Below are 22,228 nucleotides of genomic sequence, written 5' to 3'. Positions count from 1 at the left end.
AGATTGCACCTAGGATACTTTCTCAAGCAATCTTTGCAGATAGTGTTGAATAGTGAATACAGGCCTTACCAGCAGGATGCATACCCGATAGATAGATAGATAAATAAATAAATAAAAATGCCTCCAATAACCTGAACTGTCTTTCTCACTCAAGTTCAACACCTGCCAATGGAATATTCCAAAAATTCCCACTAACTACAGATTTTTATTAACGATCTTTGATACTACACTTAGTCCAACATTGTATTGAAGTCAGTTTTGCTACTCACTTGTCTCTTGTAAACTTGTCTTTAGAAGCTATTACAATTTATTTTATTTAATTATTGCTACTTTCATATTCGATAATATCCTCATTAGTCTTTATCAATTCAAAAATCGTTCCAATCTGCCAACTTTCTGAATCTATAGTCACTTTAATACTAACCTCCATTTCTATGATTTTAACAAATTTTGAATGGAGTTTTATTGTTCAAGGGAAGTGTACATCAACACAATCAACCATAAAATGCTACGTATAAAGGCAATCCTGGCACGAGGGCAAATGAGATTCAAATCAAAATTATAATATTAAAATGCAAACAAGAGAACAAGGTGTCTAAGAGTTACTGTCTTGACTCAGCAAGGTAAAGGTAAGTCCAACAGACTACTACTGCACCCCCTTTATCTGCGGGTTTGATGGCGAGGTTAGGATTAGTATGGAGGGAGTGGAGAGCAGTGTGTTTGGAAGGAGTAAGGTTGGAATTGGAGGGAGGAGTGTTGAAGTCAAGATGGTCGATGTCCCGGCGGCAGATGACAAAGGTCCAGAGCAGGCAGAAGACCAGGGCGGGGTGTCCAGGAAGAGGAGGATAGTTGAAGACAGAAGAAAGGGTCATTGGAATGACACAACCATTTGTAGAACACGTATCAAACAAAATATGATCCCTTTTCCCTCTCTTACCTTATCTCCTTGCCTGCCCATCACCTCCCCCCGGTAGTTCTCCCCCCTTTTTTCCTTCCATGGCCTTCTGTTCTTTCCTACTGGACTCACCCTTCTCCAGCCATATCTTCCTCTCACCAATTAACGTCCCAGCTCTTTACTTCATCCATACCCCGTCTCCCCAGTTTCACCTATCACCTTGTATTTCTCACTCCCTTTCCCCTACCTTTTAAATCTACTCATCCTTTTTTCTCCAGTCCTGCTGAAGGTTCTCGGCCTGAAACGTCGACTATACTCTTTTCCATAGATGCTGCCTGGATTGCTGAGTTCCTCCAGAATTTTGCATACATTTCTTACAATATTGAAACAAATCATTTGGAAATAGCTATTTGCATCAATCTAGCAAGACCAACGCAACATTTTGTAGAGCAATTATCAAAAAAAATGACAAATGACATTGCTCACATTAAGAGACTGTGACTTAAACCTAATACGTTGTTAAGTCTTACACAGCACTACAAAAGGAGAGAACAGTAGGGACAGACGTTTTTAGGAAATAATTCCAAAATTCAGGTAATACCACCAAGTGTGGTATGAAGTAAGTCAAAGAGAGAGATAGATAGATGCTTTATAGACCCCAAAGGAAATTACAGTGTTACAGTAGTATTACAAGTACACAACTATACAAATACAATTATAAGAGAAGCAAGAAAGAATAAATAAAAAGTTATCTCAAACAGTCTAACAAGAAGGGGTCATCACTTTCCCAGCTACAGATCGACTCATTACAGAGCCTAATGGCCGAGGGTAAGACTGACCTCATCTCGCGCTCTTTGGAGCAGCGCAGCTGTCTTAGTCTATTCCTATAAGCGCTCTTTTGCTCAGCCAAGGTGGCATGCAGAGGGTGAGAAACATTTCCCAGAATACAAACAAATCAAAAGATATGTTGCTTTTAGGGATGGAGATCATTATAAAGATAGAGGTTTCACAGGTTGAAGGAGGAACAAGAATACAAGAAAGATAAATTTGAAGTGCTGTCAGATTGAAAATTAATGTAGACCAGCCAGCACAGCAGGATATGAAATTGTTTAGGTTGTGAGGAGATATTGTTCGCTCTTAACTATTTTTCAACAGATGGTTGCTTGTGACTTGATGAGCGGAGCAATGGGTTTTGAATGATCTCAAGGTTTTATTGATGTCCATACAAGATCACTGGCCTTCTTGCCAATTGTCTAGACCACTGAACTACAAAAGGCAGTTAGTGTAAATTAAATTGTCCTATCTAGATTACATGCAGTCAAAACTGTGCAAATTTTCTCTCTCTTTTTACAAAGCAGTCCAGGAGATTTACAGTTAACTGTTACCAGTTATTTTTAAATTCCAGATTTACAAAACTACTTAAATTTCACCAACTGTCATGGTGGTAGTTAAATTTACAAATCTTTATCAATTGCCCAAAACTCTAGCTGCTAATCCAGAAAATCTAACCACTGCATGACTGAACCCTTAACAAGGTTGTAACAAGAGAGGCCAAGCAGGAAAGCATTTTACAGCTAAGCCAGAGTTGAACACTTCTGCAGATGACATGCTCAGCTAAGGCAAAGATCAACAATATTTGTACTGATTGAAACTGGATGACGATCACTGCTGAATATTTCAGTAATATTTGAGTAATGTTGTAAATATATAGTTTGATTAAACATTTTTTGTTGTTTATAAATTCATTATGGGTTATATGTAAAAGTACGTGAATGGCAAACGTCATTACACCACCATGTCATAAGTGGGTGCCTTGCTTAAGTAAAAACAAAGTGACACTTGCTATCCTTGGCTCCATGGTTTTCTTTAGATTAGTTTTTCTGCTTTGGAGTTACAAAACATAACAGTGGCGATGAATAACTTTTAAAATGAACCCTAGATGACTACCTACCTGCTGAAGCACAGTGACACGTCTAACTTTAAAATAAAACACAGCATACTTTTTTCCTCTTCGGAGGAGCGTGTGTTCTTCACAAGAGGAGTAAGACATACTGGGTGATAATAATCATAAGTAAGAGAGCAGAAATGGCTAGATAGATTGGAAAGAAAGGCTCATTCAATTGCACAATGGATAACTGGCTGATGTACACTGAAAGAATTGAGCAGCATCCAGAATGAACTGAAACAGCCAATGAGAATCGAGTTCCAGTTCTGCTGACTGTATTTGGTGGAAGAGCATACATTTTGCTTAGAAGTTAAACTACTCCAACCAAACCAGCTGAAATTAGCTTTGGTGATATTGTGGAAATAAATGCAGGAACCTTTAGAACAGAAACCACTGTTGATTGCAGGGCACTTCAGGTTTTCTAAGTGGAATTAGCAGGAAGGGGAATCCAATTCAGATTATGCAGCTAAGCTAAACTGAAGAGGTTGTATGAGTATTGTCAGTTCAGTGATGGGCTTAATCATGCACTGAGAGATTGTTTAGTTTATGGAATCTTACAATAAAAACTTTCAGCAAAGACTCCTAATTGAAGCCTAACTCACATTTAAGAGAGCAGTTGAAATCACCATATCGATGGAAACTGCAGAGAGAGAGGCAAGAGAGTTGCAGGCAGGAATGAAAGTGAGAGTGACAAAACTGCAATGTCTAAACTGAAATCTACCTGGCCAAACAAACTGTACTACCATGTGGCAGGAGCTCACAGCTCTCACACACACTAAACCAATGCAGGTTTAAAGGTGAAAATTGCAGAGAATGTACCAAAGTAGGATACATACAAAGAACATGTCAGGCAGACAAAATAAGTCTTCACAGTGAAGAGAAAAAGGTAAAAGGTTTGTTATATTGTCAAAAAGAGCACTATATATTCAGGGATTCATCTTCAAACCTGGATGAGTGTGCTGCAATTGTTACCAACTTCATTAAAACCTGTGTGGATGACTATGTGCCTACAAAGACTTACTGCACATTCCCAAATCAAAACCCGTGGATGAACCAGGAGGTACGTCATCTAGCTGAAGGCTAGATCTGAGGCATTCAAGTCTGGCGATCCAGGCCTGCACCAGAAAACCAGGTATGAGCTGCGGAGGGCTATTTCAAGGTCAAAGAGAAAATTTTGAACAAAGTTGAAGGCGACTTTGGATGCACAACAACTCTGACAACTCTGGCAGGGCTTGCAAGACATTAGTTCCTACAAAGTGAAATCCAATAGCATGAATGGTAGTGATACTTCACTACCAGATGAACTCAATGCCTACTATGCCTGCTTTGAAAGGGAGAATACAATCACAGCTGTGAAGATCCCTGCTGCACCTGATGACCCTGTGATCTCTGTCTCAGAGGCTGATGTTTAGCTATCTTTAAAGAGAGTAAACGTTCGCAAGACGGAAGGTCCATATGGAGTACCTGGTAAAATTCTGAAAACCTGTGCCAACCAACTGGTGGGAGTATTCAAGGACATTTTCAACCTCTCATTGCTATAGGCAGAAGTTCCCACTTGCTTCAAAAAGGCAACAATTATACCAGTGCCTAAGAAGAAGAATGTGGGCTGCCTTAATGACTATCGTCTGGTAGCGTTCACATCTACAGTGATTAAATGCTTTCAGAGGTTGGTCATGACTAGACTGAATTCCTGCCTCAACAAGGATCAGGGCCTGTTGCAATTTGCCTATTGCCACAATAGGTCAATGGCAGATGCAATCTCAATGGCTCTCCACATGGCTTTAGACCACCTGGACAACACAAACACCTACATCAGGATGCTGTTCATCAACTACAGCTCAGCATTTAATACTATCGTTCCCACAATCCTGATTGAAAAGTTGCAGAACCTGGGCCTCTGTACATCCCTCTGCAATTGATTCTCAACTTCCTAACCAGAAAACCACAATCTGTGCAGATTGGTTATAACACCTCCTCCTCACTGACGATCAACACTGGCTCACCTCAGGGGTGTGTGCTTAGCCCACTGCTCTACTCTCTATAGACCCATGACTAATGTAGCTCAAAAACCATCTATAAATTTGCTGATGATACAACCATTGCTGGTAGAATCTCAGGTGGTGACAAGAGTGAGATAGTGGTGCTGCAGCCACAACATTGTACTCAACATCAGTAAGATGAAAGTGAGCAGTTTCAAGTTCCTGGGTGTCAAGATCTCTAAGTTTCTAACCTGGTCCCAACATATTGATGCTGTTATAAAAAAGGCAAGACTTGACTTTTTTAGGAATTTGAAGAGATTTGCTATGTCAACAAATATACTCAAAAACTTTTATAGTTGTACCATGGAGAGCATTCTGACAGGCTGCATCACTGTCTGGTATGGGGGTGGGGTTGAGGGAGAAAGATACTGCACAGGACCAAAAGAAGTTGCAGAAGGTTGTAAATTTAGTCAGCTCCATCTTGGGCACTAGCCTACAAAGTACCTAAGACATCTTTAGGGAGTGGTGTCTCAGAATGGCAGCGTCCATTATTAGCACCCAGGACATGCCCTTTTCTCACTGTTATCATGAGGTAGGAGGCACAGAAGCCTGAAAGCACACACTCAGCAACAGGTTCAGAAACACATTCAGAAACAGGTTTTACCCCTCTGCCATCTGATTCCTAAATAGATATTGAACCCTTGGACACTACCTCACTTTTTTTTTAAAAATACAGTATTTCTGGGGTTTTTTGGCATGATTTTTAATCTATTCAATATATGTATACTGTATAAAGTATACTGAATAAGATTTACTTATTTATTATTATTTTATTTTTTCTCCTATATTATGTATTGTATTGAACTGCTGCTACTAAGTTAACAAATTTCACGTCACATGCTGGTGATAATAAACCCGATTCTGATTCTGATTTGCACGCTGTTGCTGAAAAATCTAATAATGATGAGAGTGACATAATCAGGAATGACATTCGTAAGTGAAATACAATAATATAGCATTGTATTTGTGAAATACAGTAACCAACAAGCACAATGGGCTTGGTAAAAACAGGAGGGAGGAGTGTTGTCTATTTAATATTTTGATAATATCTAAGTAATATTGGAAATATATTGTTTCAACAAGCATTCATTGTTGTTTACATAATTCATTATGGGTTACATGTAAAAGTACGTGAATGGCAAACGTCTTTATTCCCCCACAATACAAGTGCATGCCTCGCTAATGCATGAACAGAACTGGATACATTATCCCCGGCTCCATGTTTTTCTTTCAATTAGTTATGTTTGAGAGTTAGAAAACACAGCAAGTTCACTTGAACTTCTTAATACCTAAAATTACCAGATGGAATTTTTATTAATGAAAAAAGTGATACATCATTTGTGCCAAAGCTAAGTGTTACATCAGATTACATCAGTTATATCAGTTTATTAGGTCTTTTTATGGTTTGTTAGCTATCCAACTTGCACAAAATACCACTGAATTTTAAACATTCTATTTCAAGCTGTTGAAGAATGTTGTGTAGTATCTACAGAGTGTAGTGTCTGCCCAAAATGAAATGAACATTAAAGGGACAACTACTTGCCTAGATCTCTTCAGCATTAAGGATCAGCCATGATTGAATTGCACTGCAGACTTGATGGGCCAAATGGCCTAATTCTGATTCTATGTCTTATGATCTCAAGTCAACTGAAGGGTTGCCAGCAGTTGGGATACTGCTTCTACTTGAGATACTTTGCTCATAAGAATGTATAAAAATTATTATAGTGTTTGATAGGATATAAATACTTTTGTAAGATCCACTATCAAATGATAACAAAGCACCATAAATTATATATTACAGTATAATAGCACAACTGATAAATAACTAGTACTACTGCTTGTCATCTACATAGAGCTGAGACCAAACCAATAATTTGTCACCACATTCTTACAAACACTTCTGCAAACTGCAGCAAAAAAAAAACTTATTTTAGTTGGATTTTTATGCTTTAGAATACAACTTGCCATTATGTCAATATACAATTTGACAATTAGAAGAAACAAAATTCATTCTGTAGAAAGTTGTAGATCAGATATAGGTGGAGCAGTAACACCTTAAAACCTAAGAATTTCATAATCTCCAACACTGAACTCTCTGCCAAATCCCTTTAAGATTTTCAACCACATAACAACTGCTTTTTTGACGTTTTTGCACAAGACTCATGATTGTGCTGACATCAGCTAAAGCTTTGAAGTTCATAGATGGAAGAAGATGAAATTTTCATGATACTGAACCAAAACCCACCACATTTTTCTGTCATCATGATCAAAACAGTACCTTGGTCTAACAAAGAGACTGAGAAAACACAGCACAATGTTCCTAAGCAATTAAGCCTCTTATTAAGCAGATCAATATCAAGCACAAGGTTAAACTGCTAGTAATAATGGGAACAGATTTTAAACACAATATCCATAAGAGCCTGTGTACTTCCTTAAAAATTCAGAATTGATCTCTTACCCAAACCTGAAATGCATAAAAGTTTGTTAGTATTCCTAATAAATATTTTATTGATCTTTGAAATCCCGCTGACCATTGTAAAACACAAGAGGTTATGCAGATGCTGGAAATCCAGAGAAACACACACAAAATGTTGAAGGAACTCAAAACGGGTCAGGCAGTGTCTATGAGTTACGAAACAATGGTGAAAAGTTCAGCCAATCTTCAGCATTTTATTTTCAACAACCCTCTTAGCTTACCAGTGTACTGGTTCACCCAAAGGGGATTTCAATGGCTTAATGTTGAAAAGGAATTGCTGTGTTCAACTATGACAGTGTTCTAATCCAGATATAGTGGGCAGATTAACAGAGTACATCTTCTTCAACAACTCAGTTACCTACAGAGGCAGGCTAATGATAATTACAAGGCTTCAAAATAATGCAGAGCTGAAATTATTCATAATAAAGTTCCCTGAGTTATTGTACTTTTTAAGAAAGTATAACAGTTGTGCTTTCAGTGATTCAGTTTATAATTCCAGTTCTGTCACTACAGTTACGTTATGTTAGGGTGGCATAGCACTGCTTTACAGCGCTAGTGATTACTGATTAGGGTTCAAATCCTGCTGCTGCCCGCAAGAAGTATCTACATCCTCCCCGTGACTGCGTGGGCTTCCTCCAACTGCTCCGGTTTCCTCTCACATTATGCGATTAGGTTAGTGAGCTGCAGGCATTCTATGTTGGCACTGGAAGCCTGGCAACGCAAGCGACTATCCAGCACAATCCTCACTGGCTTGATTTGATGCACACAACTCATTTCCCTGCTGAATGATTTGATGCTTCAATGTACATGTGACAAGCAAAGCTAAACTTTTAAATGTTTACCTTACATGCAACATTACTCAATGGGTGGAATAAAAAAATCTGTCCTACCTTCAAAATGGAACAAGGAAGCTAAAGGATTCCTTCCAATTCCTTGTGAATAATTCTCTTCAGTTCGTCAAATTTGTTATCATGCCGACCTTCTCCCAAGGTTGTTCATGCCATGGGCCAATACCATTAAGCAAGGACTCTGGGGAGCCCAGGTTGGGAACCACGGATCTAGAGCCAAATCCTACTAAATTCTGATGCTTCCTAGCATACTTGACCTGCTTGTTCCCCCATATTCTTTATGCCGTTGGTACTACAGTAACTGGATACCAATCATCTATAACATTAAACTGAATAAATGGAGATTATCAACAATTACGATAACTATACTTCTTGGTTTGAAAGGTTAATATAGATATCACTAAATTGTTGCCTTTGACAAGAGCTTTCAGCCTTTTTCTCCACGTTTTGTTCAAAGCTATCCTGTTAATAACAAATTCCTAATGCCAGACATGATTGCTGCCAGGAAAGATTCCATTATTCCCTTCTGCAATGGTCAGAAATGGGGTGAGACAACTTCAATGTAATAACTCATTTTAAGTTATGATTGGGCCTCATACCCATCCCATCAAAATGCCACCCAAATATTGATCCACTCTGCACCAGCCTCAAATAACCTGTCATTAAAATATTAATCTAAATCTTTACCTTTATTACCTCTAGTGTTGACCACCCCAAAGCTCTCTTACTCTGTAAAATTTAGGTCATCCAAATTCTGCATTCAATGTTCTAATATGCCAAATCTAATAAATTCATTGCCCTTTAATTGCCCACTGAACTTGGCTCCTCATAGAAACAACAGCTTCCATTTTTGCTTTCCAATCTCCTTGTGTCTTACTCCTCCAGAACTCTATACATTCCTTCGGCTCTACAACACGTAAATATTTGCTCTCTTCCAGTTCTGGCCTCTAACAGCTTTACGTTTAATCATCGCACATATGAACACTTTGAATTGTTGTGCATCATTTGAAGCACCATATTAAAATGTAAGTTAAATTTTAAAATAAACAGAGATACACAAAAGGTAGGGGATGATTTTAAGGTGTTAGTAGGAACTCTTTAAATATACATTCAATGCAAATTATTCCCATTGGTAACTTAAATTAAATCTGCCCAAGCAGGTCTATTTGCCAAAGAGACAAATTCTCAGATACAGCCAATGCAATACCATCTCTGGGATTCCACATTTAAAAGGATTGAATGGCATTCAATTTTATGGTGTGGATTAATCCTTGAACAGAGTAACATGAAACCTTTTAGTGTTTACTACAATATTATGGCCAACAGGAAGGGATTATATCCTTGTCAAAAATAACAGCCACTCTACTATTTGTTTCAGAAATACAATTACACACAATTTGACCATTTTTATACTTTGAACTAAATTTTGCATGTACATAGGGAGAAAGGCAATAGAAGAAAAATGACCTTGCTATTTAAAACTGCAGTAGGTAACTTCAGAGCCAAGACAAGAGCCCTGTCTCCAAGTGACTGTACAGAGTAATAATCAGCTAGAAGAACTGAGTACAATAACGCAGAATATTCACATGGAAATTCAAAAACACAAATATAGATTCTTGATGAAGGGTTTCGGCCCAAAACGTCGTTATTACCTCCTCCCATAGATGCTGTCTGGCCTGCTGAGTTCTGCCAGCATTTTGTGTTTTTTAATATAGATTCAAGCTTCACTGCAGTGCTGACAGAACATTGCGTTGTCAATGATAAGCCTTGTAGGTGAGCCAATAAATTACAACTCTTCTTTACACCACAACTCACACAAGTTTACCTTGGAAAGCTCTGAATCCCGATTCCTCATCTGTCTTCAGATGAGAGGGACTCTCTGAGTAAATGTCAATGACTGGTTATAGAATCAGACCAATGGGATGATCGCTGCCCTTCCATGTTTCTCCTTCATGGTAGTAAAGGGAAAAGTCACAAGAAATGGACAGCTTTGTTGGAACAAAAACACATGCAAGTCAAAATTAACAGCCACACTTGAAAGAACGTCCAATATGTATTTGAATACACTACAAGTCTGACTGCTTAACCCAGAACATAGAATAGTTCAGCCTATGACATTTTGCCTACTTACATAACCTACTCCTCGATCACTCTAATCCTCTTACATAGCCCATGACCCTCCATTTTTCTTTCATCCATGTGCCTAAATAATGTCTCTTAAATGTCCCTATTTTATCAGTGTAAACTCTATTTTGGCAGTGTATTTGAGACACCTACCACTCTATGTGCAAAAATACTACCTCCGACATCTCCCCCTCAACTTTCCTCCACTCACCTTAAAGGTGTGTCCTCTGGTATTGGCTGCTGTTGTCATGTCTGCTCATGGTCTTATAAACTTCCATCAAGTTACCCAAAGAGAAAAGCTCTAGCTCACTCTACCTTTCCTCAAACAGAATATTTAACAAAACTTTACCTAAATTCTGCTACCAGTGCTATCACTTATCTGCACCTTGTAACACTATTTATTGTGCACTGTATTACCTTTGAGAGAAAAATACAGTGTTGCAGATTAGACACTAATAACACTACTGTCTGCATATTAGGCACATGCTTACATCAAGTGCTGCAGGACTCTAGTTAGCAAATCCAGTGAAATCAAGAAATTCCTCATTGAACTACAGAAGCCGGGGAGCTTCAAAGCAGCTGTGCTTTTATAGACTGACGATGGCAATTCTTAAGTTTTGCTGCCTATTCCATTTCCTGTAAAATCCGATGCCACTGAATCAGTGAAGTAATAATTTAGGAAAGCAAATGCTGAACAAAAAATGGATGTGGCACTATATTCATTATTAGGCAAGTGACCTGACTGATGAAACCTATGTAACATGGTTATAGCTGTTCGTACTAATTTTGGAAAAAAACTATCTTCTTATGCTGAAAAGCAAATCTTTTGACATGAACAGAACATCTTGGGTCTTTTATTGGAAGACAAAATAAAGCATGCTCTGATAGGGTTGGAATTTAAATAAAGTTGTCCCCTCTTCTAAGAAAAACATTCATACAACATTACCAGGAATTCACATAAACTATAAAATGTACATCAGATGTTTTCTTAGACCAAATTTATCATTGAGATGAGAGAAACTGATTTTTTAAATCATTTTTTCAGGCAACCTGACATATATTTTGCACATTTCTCTCTAAAATAATTACTTTTTAAAAAATACATGTTCCACTGAAAAATTTGACACTAAATTAGTTTGACACTAAATTCAAATCTACTTCATTAAAAAAAACATTTAACTAGAGGATTCTATTGTATAAAAACATGATAATCCATTACATGACTTACTTATTTATAAGTGTCTCACATGATGTAAATATTTTAATAAAATTCTTCTGGAGCAGGCAGAGGAATCCAAATCAGAATCAGGTTTATTATCACTGTCAAGGAAGTCCTACATAGTAAAATATCACATGGAAAGTAATGTCCTTTTCAAACCACTTCAATTTCTCACAATTGGAGCTCTCCTTTGTCAGGAAGCTGGGCTTTCAAACAGTGAACTGCTGCATACCTGTCATTGATGGTTATTTTACAAATTTGGCTATAATGCAATTCCAAACACTAGTACTATACTTACTGAAAATATCTAGATTATTTTACATTAAAATTCCATAAATTTTCTCAGTAAGATTTTGGCATAAAGCAATCAAGCTATTTATGATATAGACATTACAGAGTCACTGAGCAGCCTTCTACAGAGATGTTAGCACTAAGAACAAATTTCACTGACTTGCTCTTAATTCATTGCTTTCACTTCCATTGATGTTTTTGACCTCTGACAAAAAGAGCCAAGTTGAATGGTCAGGATAGTGTTTCATGCAATGTGCTAATATATCTCAATTATCCACATTGCAGAAACAACTTTCCCGCTTGGGCTCAAATGGCAAAGAGGAAAATATCACAATTTCCAGTTGCAAATTGAAGTAGGAAAGCAATCAACCTAGCAGGAAATCTGGCTGCATCCAAAGAGACACACATTTGGTACATTAGATCAAACTAATACCTCCCTCAATGGCTCTGTATTAACATATGCCTCTGTAAAACCACCTGTCCCTTTGGGAGGCCAAGGCTGATTAATTTAATTCTTGGATTGGTTCAACAGAACAAAATGTCTTTAATAATCTTGTTACATCTTAATTAATTAGCAAAGACTGAAATTGCTCCAAGACAAGCATTACAGAAGCAGAGTTTCAAATGGATATAAAAATTCAGTACAGGATGAAATAACCTACTTCCTCGAAGCTATTTGTGCATGACCTACTCATATGTGGTTTACAAAGACAAGCAGGGTCCTCTTACAGATCTAGGATGTGGTCGACTAAGCATTTTCCCCAACAATTACAAGCTTGTTGATATGCAGAGATGATCCAATCTGATAGATGAAAGAAAAATTCACCCATACTAGAATCACTGGTTGCATGAGCAGTACAAATTTACTCAGATAGTTTTCACTCCACTCCCTTCAATCTGCCACATTCTTTTGAATGAAAGAATTGGAGAAAAGCTGCCCCTTAAAGCTCATTATTATCATTCAACAGATGGTATTTCCGTGAACAAAGCCCTTGCTCTCAGTATGGAGAACAGTTAATGAAAACAATCAGAATCCGGTTTATTATCACTAACACATGTCCCAAGATTTGTTGCTTTTGTGGCAGCAGTACATTGCAAGATGTAAGATAGTTACTGTAAGTTACAATAAAAAGTAAAAATAGTGAAATGAGGAATAGTGAGTTAGTGCTCATGGGTTCAGGAATGTACAGAAATCTGACAGCCGAGAAATTGGCCCTGAAACATTTAGTGTGGGTCATCAGGCTCCTGTACATCCTCCCTGATGGTAGCAATGAGAAGATGGCATATTCCAGCTGGTGAGTGTCCATAATGATGAACACCAGCTTCCTGAAGCATTGGCTTTGGAAGATGTCCTCAATGGTGGGGAGGGTTGTGTCCGCTAAGGAGTTGGTTAAGTCTGCAATCCTCAATAGTCTCTTGGGATCCTGGGCATTGAAGGCTACATAACAGACTGTAATGCAACCAACTAGAATGCTCTCCATACTTAATCTGTAGAAATTTGCTGGAGTCATTGGTGAAATACTGTAACTCCTCAAAATCCTAATAAAACCTAGCCACTAACACCTCTTATTTGTGACGATATCAATATGTAGGGCCCAGGATAAACCCACTGAGATGTTAACACCCAGGTTGTGAAGCTGCTCAGCTTTCCACTGCTGACTCTCAATGAAGACTGTTACATATTCCTCTGACTTCCTCCTCCTGAAATCCATGAGCAATTGCTTTGTCTTGGTGACATCGGGTGCAAAGTTGCTGATGTGACACCACTCAACCTCCATCTCTCTCCTGTACATATCTGCAATGGATGTCAAAAATCTTTGCATTGGAATGTTCAAAAAGTACAACTATAATTTGAAAAGAAATTTATTTTTCATCTGTTGGGAACTAAGATATTGCACAACCATGCACAATGGAGAAGGGAAGTGTGTCTGAAGCTACAAACGATTATCATGTGAGATAGATGCAAATTCGATCCTAATTTCTTTGATGGGCAATTATTGATCCCACAGACCAGCTTGTCCATCAGACTGGCAAACCTCCAACCCAAAGCAGCATTTGAGATTATTGGCACAGATCAACACATGGCATCTACAGAGGCCAGTTGAAAATCAAATCTCCACAATGTCAGGCATTTAATTGATTTTTCTCTCATTGCTGCACCTGGTCAAGGCATTCAGTAAAATCTGTGGGAACTGCCTGAAGTACCAATCATAATATTAGTGAAGGCTAGTAATTAAGAGATAATCAAAGGATAATAAAATTATTACAACACTGAAGAAAATGGGCTTCTCTGACCCATGCCAGCTTGTCCAAGTGTGATCCAGTTAGGCTCATTCTCTGGCTTCTTCCTCCACAGCCATGAAAATATGTTCCTTGACAAAGTTCTGTGTTTTTTATTCCACAATTCACACCCGGTATAGTTGCTAGATTCAATCTTAAAATCGTTGACTATTTATTTATTTCGAAATAGAGCAGAGAATTTGTATTCCGAGATACAACACGGTCAGGACTGAATAGCTTGCCATTCAGTGTAAGGCTCTGGGCCTGTGTTCACTAGAATTCAGAAGAATAAGGAGCAGCCTAATTGAAACCTATCAAATGGTGAAAGGCCTCGACAGAATGGATCTGGAGAGGATGCATCCTATAGTGGGAGAATCTAAGACCAGAGGACACAGCCTCAGAATAGAGGGGCGTCCTTTTCAAACAGAGATGAGAAGGAATTTTTTAAGCCAAAGAGTGGTGAATCTGTGGAATGTGTTGCCACAGGCAGATATGGAGGTCACGTCTTTATGTATATTTAAGGCAGAGGTTGGTAGATTTCTGATTGGTCAGTCCATGAAGAGATATGGAAAGAAGGCAGGAGATTGAGGCTGAGGAAAAATGGATCAGCCATGATTAAATGACAGAGCAGACTTGATGGGCCAAATGGTCTAATTCTGTTCCTATATCTTATGGTCTTAATAAGCCCTTCTGGCCCTATGAGCCACGCTGCCCAACAATTCCTGATAATTCCAACTTAACCCTAATCTATTCACAGAACAACTCACAATGACCAATTAAGACCATAAGACATAGGGGCAGAATTAGGCCATTTGGCCAATTGAATCTGCTCCGCCATTCAATCATGGCTGATCCCTCTTCCCCTCCTCAGCCTCACTCCCTGGTGTTCTCTCAGTAAACATTGGTACTTTGCCCAATCAAGAACCCATTAAGCTCTGCCTTAAATACACCCAGCAACCAATCCTCCAGCCTGTGGTTACAAATTCCAGAAATTCAACACCATCTGGCTAAAGAAATGTCTCTACATCTGTTTTAAATGAATGCCGCTCTATCCTGAGGCTGTGCCCTCCTGACTTTCCCCCTCCCCCCTCCCCCATGGAAAACATCCCTTTCACATCTACTCTGTCCACGCCTTTCAACATTAGAAAGGTTTCAATGAGATCCCTCCCCTTCATCCTTCTAAACTAAAGCAAGTACAGACCCAGAGCCATCAAACATTCCTTGTTTGACAACCCTTTCATTTCTGGAATCATTCTTATGAACCTCCTCTGGACCCTCTCCAATGTCAGCACATCTTTTCTAAGATGAGGGGCCCAAAACTGTTCATAATACTCAAGGTGAGGCCTCACCAGTGACCTATAGAGCCTCAGCATCACATCCCTGCTCTTGTATCCCAGACCTCTTGAAATTAATGCTAGCATTGCATTTGCCTTCCTCACCACTGACTCTGCCTGCAAGTTAACCCTTAGGGTGTTCTGCACAAGGACTCCCAAGTCCCTTTGCATCTCAGAGTTTTGGATTTTCTCCCCACTTAGAAAATAGTCTACATTTATTTGTACTACCAAAGTACATGACCACATATTTTCCAACATGGTATTTCATTTGCCATTTTCTTGTCCACTCTCCTAATTTAAGTCCCTCTGTAGCCTACCTGTTTCCTCAACAGTAACAGCCCCTCCACCAGTCTTCATATCATCTGCAAACATGGCAACAAAGTCATCTATTCCATCATCTAAATCATTGATATACAGCATAAAAAGAAGCGGTCCCAACACCAACCCCTGCAGAACACCACTAGTCACTGATAGCCAACCAGAAAAGGATCCTTTTATTCCCACTCACTGCCTCCTACTGATCAGCCAACCATGCCAGTAACTTTCCTGTAATACCATGGGCTATTAACTTGCTAAGCCGTCACATGTGTAGCACTTTGTCAAAGGCCTTCTGAAGTTCAAATATACAACATTCACTGCATCCCCTTTATCTATCCTACTTGTAATCTCCTCAAAGAATATCAACAGGTTCGGCAGGCAAGATTTTCCCTGAAGGAAACCATGCTGACTTTGTCCTATCTTGTCCTGTGTCACCAAGTACTCCATTACCACATATTTAACAATTGACTCAAACATCTTCCCAACCACTGAGGTCAGACTAACTGGTCTAAAATTTCCTTCTGCTGCCTTCCTCCTTTCTTAAAGAGTGGAGTGACATTTGCAATTTTCCAGTCCTCTGGCACCATGCCAGAGTCCAATTAGTTTTGAAAGATCATTACTAATGTCTCCACAATCTCTACCGCAACCTCTTTCAGAACCCTAGGGTGCAGTTCATCTGGCCTGGATGATTTATGTCATTCAGATTTTTGAGCACCTTCTCCCTTGTAATAGTAATTGCATTCCCTTCTGTTCCCTAACAGCCTTCAACAACTGGCATACTGCTTGTGTCTTCCGCAGTGAAGACTGATTCAAAATACTCATTTAGTTCAACTGCCATCTCCTTGAACCCATTATTATTTCTCTGGCTTTATTTTTCAGCAGTCCTAGATCCACTTTTATCTCTCTTATATTTTTTTTAAACATACTTGAGAAAGCTTTTACTGGCTACTTTGATAATGTCTGCTAGCTTGCTTTCATATTTCCTCTTTCCACTCCTAATGATTCTTTTAGTTGCTCTCTGTAGGGTTTTAAAAGCTTCCCAATCCTCTGCCTTCACAGTAACTTTTGCTTTGTTGTTATGCCCTCTTTTTTGCTTTTACATTAGCTCTGACTTCCCTTGATAGACACAGTTGTACATTTTTCCATCTGAGTATTATTTCATTTTTGCAATACATCTATCCTGCACCTTCCTCATTTTTCCCAGAACCTCACACCATTGCTGCTCTGCCCCCATCCCTGCCAGCATCTTCTTCCAATTTACTTTGGCCAACTAGTCTTTCATACCACTGTAATTTCCTTTACTCCACTGAAATACTGCTACATCAGACTTTAATTTTTCCCTATCAAATTTCAAATTGTACTCTATCATATCATGATCACTGCCTACTAAGGGTTCTGTAACCACAAGCTCTTTAATCAGCCCCGGTTCATTACACAACACCCAGAACAGTATAGCTGACCCCCTAATAGGCTCAACAACAAACTACTCTTAAAAGCCATCTCATAAGCATCTTGCTCTCGAGATCCATTACCAACCTGATTTTCCCAATCAACCTGCATATTGAAATCTCCCATGACTATCATAACATTGTCCTACTGAAATGCGTTTTTTATTTTCCGCTGTAACCTGTGGTCCATGCCCCAGCTATTGTTGGGAGGCCATAACTGCCGTCATGGTCCTTTTACCTTTGCAGTTTCTTAACTCAACCCACAAGGATTCAACTTTTTCTGCATCTATGTCTGATCTTTCTACTGATCTGATGCCATTCTTTACCAGCCAGTTGCTCTGCCTACCTTTCTCTCCCTCTGACACAACACATAACCTTGGACAATTTGCTCCCAACTATAAGCATCCTTCAGCCATGATTCAGTGATGGCCACAACATCATACTTACAATCTGCAATAGTGCAAACAAGATCATCCACCTCATTTCTTATACTCTGCGCATTGAGATATAATTGTATTTGCTATCCTTTTTGATTCTGCATCTCTAACGCACTGATACTCATTCTGCTGGCAATGATTTTGACCTATCATCTGCTTGCCTTTCCTGACATTCTGACTGCACGCTATCGTTGCTTTTTTTTTTAAACTATTCATCTATCATGAGTCCCTTCACTCCAGCTCCCACCACCTCCCCAACCCCCAGCCAAATTAGTTTAAACCTTCCCCAACAACAGACCTGCTCATGAGAATTAACCTACCCTGTACATCTTGGACTGTGGGAGGAAACTGGAGATCCTGGAGAAAACCCATGCGTTCCACAGGGAGGACGTACAGACAGTCCTCAAGAATACTGGCTTGTTTTACTTTGCTCCAGCTCAATCCACTGTGTAATGAATTAATCTACATGAATAGCGTACAAGACAAGCTTTTCACAGTATGTCGGTACATGTGACAGTAAACCAATCCCAGTGGGAGAGCATTAAAAGAAGCCAGTCACAGATAAAACAGAAAGGAAGTCAGGAGATTTTCTTTATCCTACCACAGAGAACAACTGACTGAAATGTATAGAAGCATTTAAGATGAAGAAAATTATCATTCATGGAAAAAAGGGATAGAAGATAGAAAAAGCTCAGGTAAATTAAAAATCCCTGAAATCGTCTCGGCAAAATCATATGCCTCTATTCTATAAAAATAGACATCTCTATGTTATGTGGCGGGTTGGGAGTTGGGGGGGGGGGGGTGTTGTGTTCCAGAAACAATCCATATTAGAAATTTCGCAATGGAAAGTCATGTCATCTGCACATGCATCAAGAAACAAAGTGCAATTTTAAGTATTTTCTTGAGAGCAAATTTAATTCCATATTCAATGTTTTGGATAGCAAATTGTAAATTCTGTAAGGGCAAATTTCTGAATAGCCATAACACTAATGTCACCTGTATTATGTAATTCTAAACAACTGATTGATATTACTTAAACCATTAGAACTGAACGCAGCTTTACAAAAAAACTTAATGTATATGTGGAGATAAAATGAAAAGATCACACACTAAAAACTTCAAACTGTATGTGTAATTTTATGATAAATAAAACTTTAACTTTGCTTCTCATTCCATGGATGCTGCCTGTCTTGTTGAGTGTTTCCAGCCTTTTTTATTCTATGAATTATTTCAAATGTTTTGCATTTAAGAAAGCAGTAACACTACAGAGAGAACTGAATAGTGAGTCCATGAACTGGGGCCCTGCTGAGGTTTAAGGCAACACTTGAACTGTGGTTCCAGTTAAGCTAAAGAGAGGTTGGGAACAGGGCTCTACTGGATTAAAAGGGAGCACAAGGAAAGGCCTCTCTCCACGTGTTATCAGATGCGTGGGAGTGAGCAACTGATGAGTCAGATGCCAGTCCATAGGGGTTTCTTTCAGCATTGCTCTGTTCTGTGGGGATTCAGATTGCTCTAAGAGACCACTGGAGCTACTTCACGTCACATTCAATGGGTTTCTGCACTCTTCGCCCCTGTGGATGGACATATGGAAGTGTACACACACACACACACACACAATCCCAAATCCAGAAAAGTAAATGCTCCCATCTTTCCTGTATGTGAGGATTTAACAGTCCCTTTGAGTGAATGTGAAAATAATTTCAATCTCTTACAGCTGCTGAATAGGTTTAATGGAGGTTTGGTATAACGGGTGCCTGATGGCCAATGCTGATCCAGTTGGCTGAAAGGCTTGCTTTAGCACTGTATCTCTCCACGAGATGACACATCCTTCTTAGCAGATGAAGTGTGCATCAACCACCAAACTGGTTCGTGGCCTGCTGTGCTTTACTGAATCTTCTACTGCAAAGTGTACGGTTATGCACAAAACCGGGCAAGGCTCTGCTAGAATTAAACTGGTAATGTTTCAGCACCTATTTCTAGATATGAGTTACTTTTATTCCATTTCAAATTGGATTTTGATCAACATGGACTAACTGGATCAAACTGACTATTTGGGTTGTGTAGCTCTACGACTCTATTGAAAGGACTCAGAAATTCAGAGAAACTTCAGGAAAAAAACTTGCATCAGAACCAATGCAAAATTTTCACCCAACATATCAACCATTCCTTCTCAGTACATTTGAAGCAATTCCAAGTTTTGATGACCATTCTCCAAGAGAAATGAATAGCCTTTGAATTGTGTATTGTTACTTAACAAGAACCTTGGCTGGAGGTCAGAATTCTTTCCCTGAACACAATCTACAAGGCAGTAAATGAAAGTGAACTTCTTGGCTTTCTGTACCTTGTGACCTCTTGCTGTAGTCTTGACACACTGGGTACGTAGAACATCACTCCGAAGAAGAGGAGAGGTTCATTGGCAAATTTGTCCAGTTGTTTTTTCAGAGCTTTTTCTAACTCCACCCATCGTCCCTGCTGAGTCTTACTAAGGAACCAAAGTCCGAAATAATGAGTCTGGTAAAAGAAACAGAGAGAATTATATGATAATGAAATATACTTTAATCCTGGGATTTCAAGAATACACAAATTAGGAATTAGAAGAGGCATTACAGTCTGTTCCTTTTATTAAATGAATCATCTTAATGTAAAACTAGATGGTAATTTGCTGCTGAAAAAATAAACATGATCATCTCTGAATTAAGAGTAAATTCCATTCAAGGTTCCCTTTGTTCCCTGCCATAATGGAATGATTTCCAAGACATGGCCCAGAGATTGTTCCTTATGGAGCAAATTATTCAAACATCAGTAACTCTAAAAATAGAAAGTGATTTCCTTCAGAAATGTACAATTCACAAAACCTTGCACTTCATTTCATATATGTGCATCATTTACTATTTTTTGAACTGTTAAACAAAATTCAAAGAAGCAAGCACAGTTTTGCAGTTTTCCATCTGAATTTTCCCCCTCCCTCTGTAATAGCTATTATTGATGAACCAAATCTTGATATATTTGGTCAAGAATGGATTTAGTTCCCAAACAACCCACCCGACTACCCTATCAAGCATCTCATTTGGGAGAGACCACACATCTCTTCACAGGTCTCAATAGTTAGCTCAGACCCAACAGAATGGAAATGTGTTATTCTTGTCCCTGAGAACCTGCTTAACACACCTGTTCAATCTATAGAACATCTTCCACAATTGGTATTTCAACTTCAGACTTTCAGCATTTACAGTACTCTATTGGTAATTTTCATTCATATGGGCAATATGGCAAAATGCAGCTGTGCCACTGTTAGTAGAGAGTGCTGGGGAGGGGCACAGAGTAGTATTGCAAAAAGTAATATAATTAATCTCCTGCAACCGATGACATATTTCAAATAGCTGACTATTTTAAAAACTAGTTTACTTTCTACAACAAAGAACTGGCAACAGGACAACTTGATTATTTGCAAACACTTGCAGAAACAGTAAGTCTCACTAATTTGTTTTTATTAAATAAATAGAAGTTGCTGGCCAGGCCATATAGCAAACGGATTGGCAAGTATCAACAGTTCAAGTCTGAAGATGGCCAGACTCATTTCTTTGGACTTTCCTATATTTCCAAACCCTGCTCCTACTCTCTCTTCCTGAGGGAAAGGCAGACCTGCTTGGCAACTTGGTATTCACTCGCCGAATTCCACACCCCCGTCTTCATCTCATTCAGGTTGCCCTCACTGGTCCAAAAGCGAGTGCAGCTTTTTACACATACTCTTGCAACACCATTCTGTTGTCTCTTGTTCGTTTTCTGGCTACCAGATCTTCCTGTTTATTTCCTGTGCCACCTCCACAGGGTTTCTATACAAAATGTTCCACATTACTCTTATGGTTTCAGGCCATACTTTGAAAAGTGTTGCCTCCAGGATATAGAATCTTTATTTATTTCTCAACTTTTCCCAGCAGAGAAAAGCTAGATAATTGGAAAGATACTTGTCTGATAGTTTGACACAAAAGCTTGGTTTGAACTCAACCAAGTCAGGATAAGTGAGTCACCAAAAATTTGCTATTCATTTTATAACACATTGTTTGGTTTGAGACAGCACAACTTCTATTTGATGGTATTTAAGAACAGTTAATTGACAACATTTGTTTCTTAAAGATATCCTGTTGATACTCTGGTAGAAATAGCTAGCTCTGATACAGACAGAAAGAACAAATTACCCAAGTTGGAGGTATTTAATCCAGTTATTGCACTCAGATGGAAAATGAGGTTTTGTTCTTCAAACCTACTACCTAGTGGAAGATCTGATGGTGATATGGTCCAGAAGATTCTGAGGTGAAAAATGAGATGAAAATATTACGGCTATAGATGTTTCATTGGATGTTATCATAGCACAGGTCAGACTGCACCAGCAAACATGGCAAGTAATGAAGTAACAAAGGAACTTGGGTACATGCTTTCCTTTTGCATTGCAGACTAGTCTGAACTGGTTTAGATTTAAAAAAAAACCTGAACAGATATTAAAAGAGTCATCGGTTTGCAGACAAATAAACTACAGAAGTATAGAACCAAGCATGGTGCACAGAAAAACAGGCGAT

General features: G+C 38.8%; 1 protein-coding gene across 1 annotated transcript in view; it reads right to left on the bottom strand.

Moving 5' to 3' along the window:
* LOC132402834 (tyrosine-protein phosphatase non-receptor type 14-like) overlaps positions 1–22,228 on the bottom strand; it is a 248,338-nt gene that overhangs the window by 102,594 nt on the left and 123,516 nt on the right. The window contains exon 3 of the mRNA XM_059985852.1: positions 19,996–20,165. Within this exon, the coding sequence (XP_059841835.1) occupies positions 19,996–20,165 (170 nt within the window). The remainder of the gene's footprint in view (positions 1–19,995; positions 20,166–22,228) is intronic.

Source organism: Hypanus sabinus, chromosome 12, assembly GCF_030144855.1.
Source record: "Hypanus sabinus isolate sHypSab1 chromosome 12, sHypSab1.hap1, whole genome shotgun sequence".
In the NCBI taxonomy this organism is placed as follows: Eukaryota; Metazoa; Chordata; class Chondrichthyes; order Myliobatiformes; family Dasyatidae; genus Hypanus; species Hypanus sabinus.
This window is presented reverse-complemented; position numbering and strand designations above follow the sequence as displayed.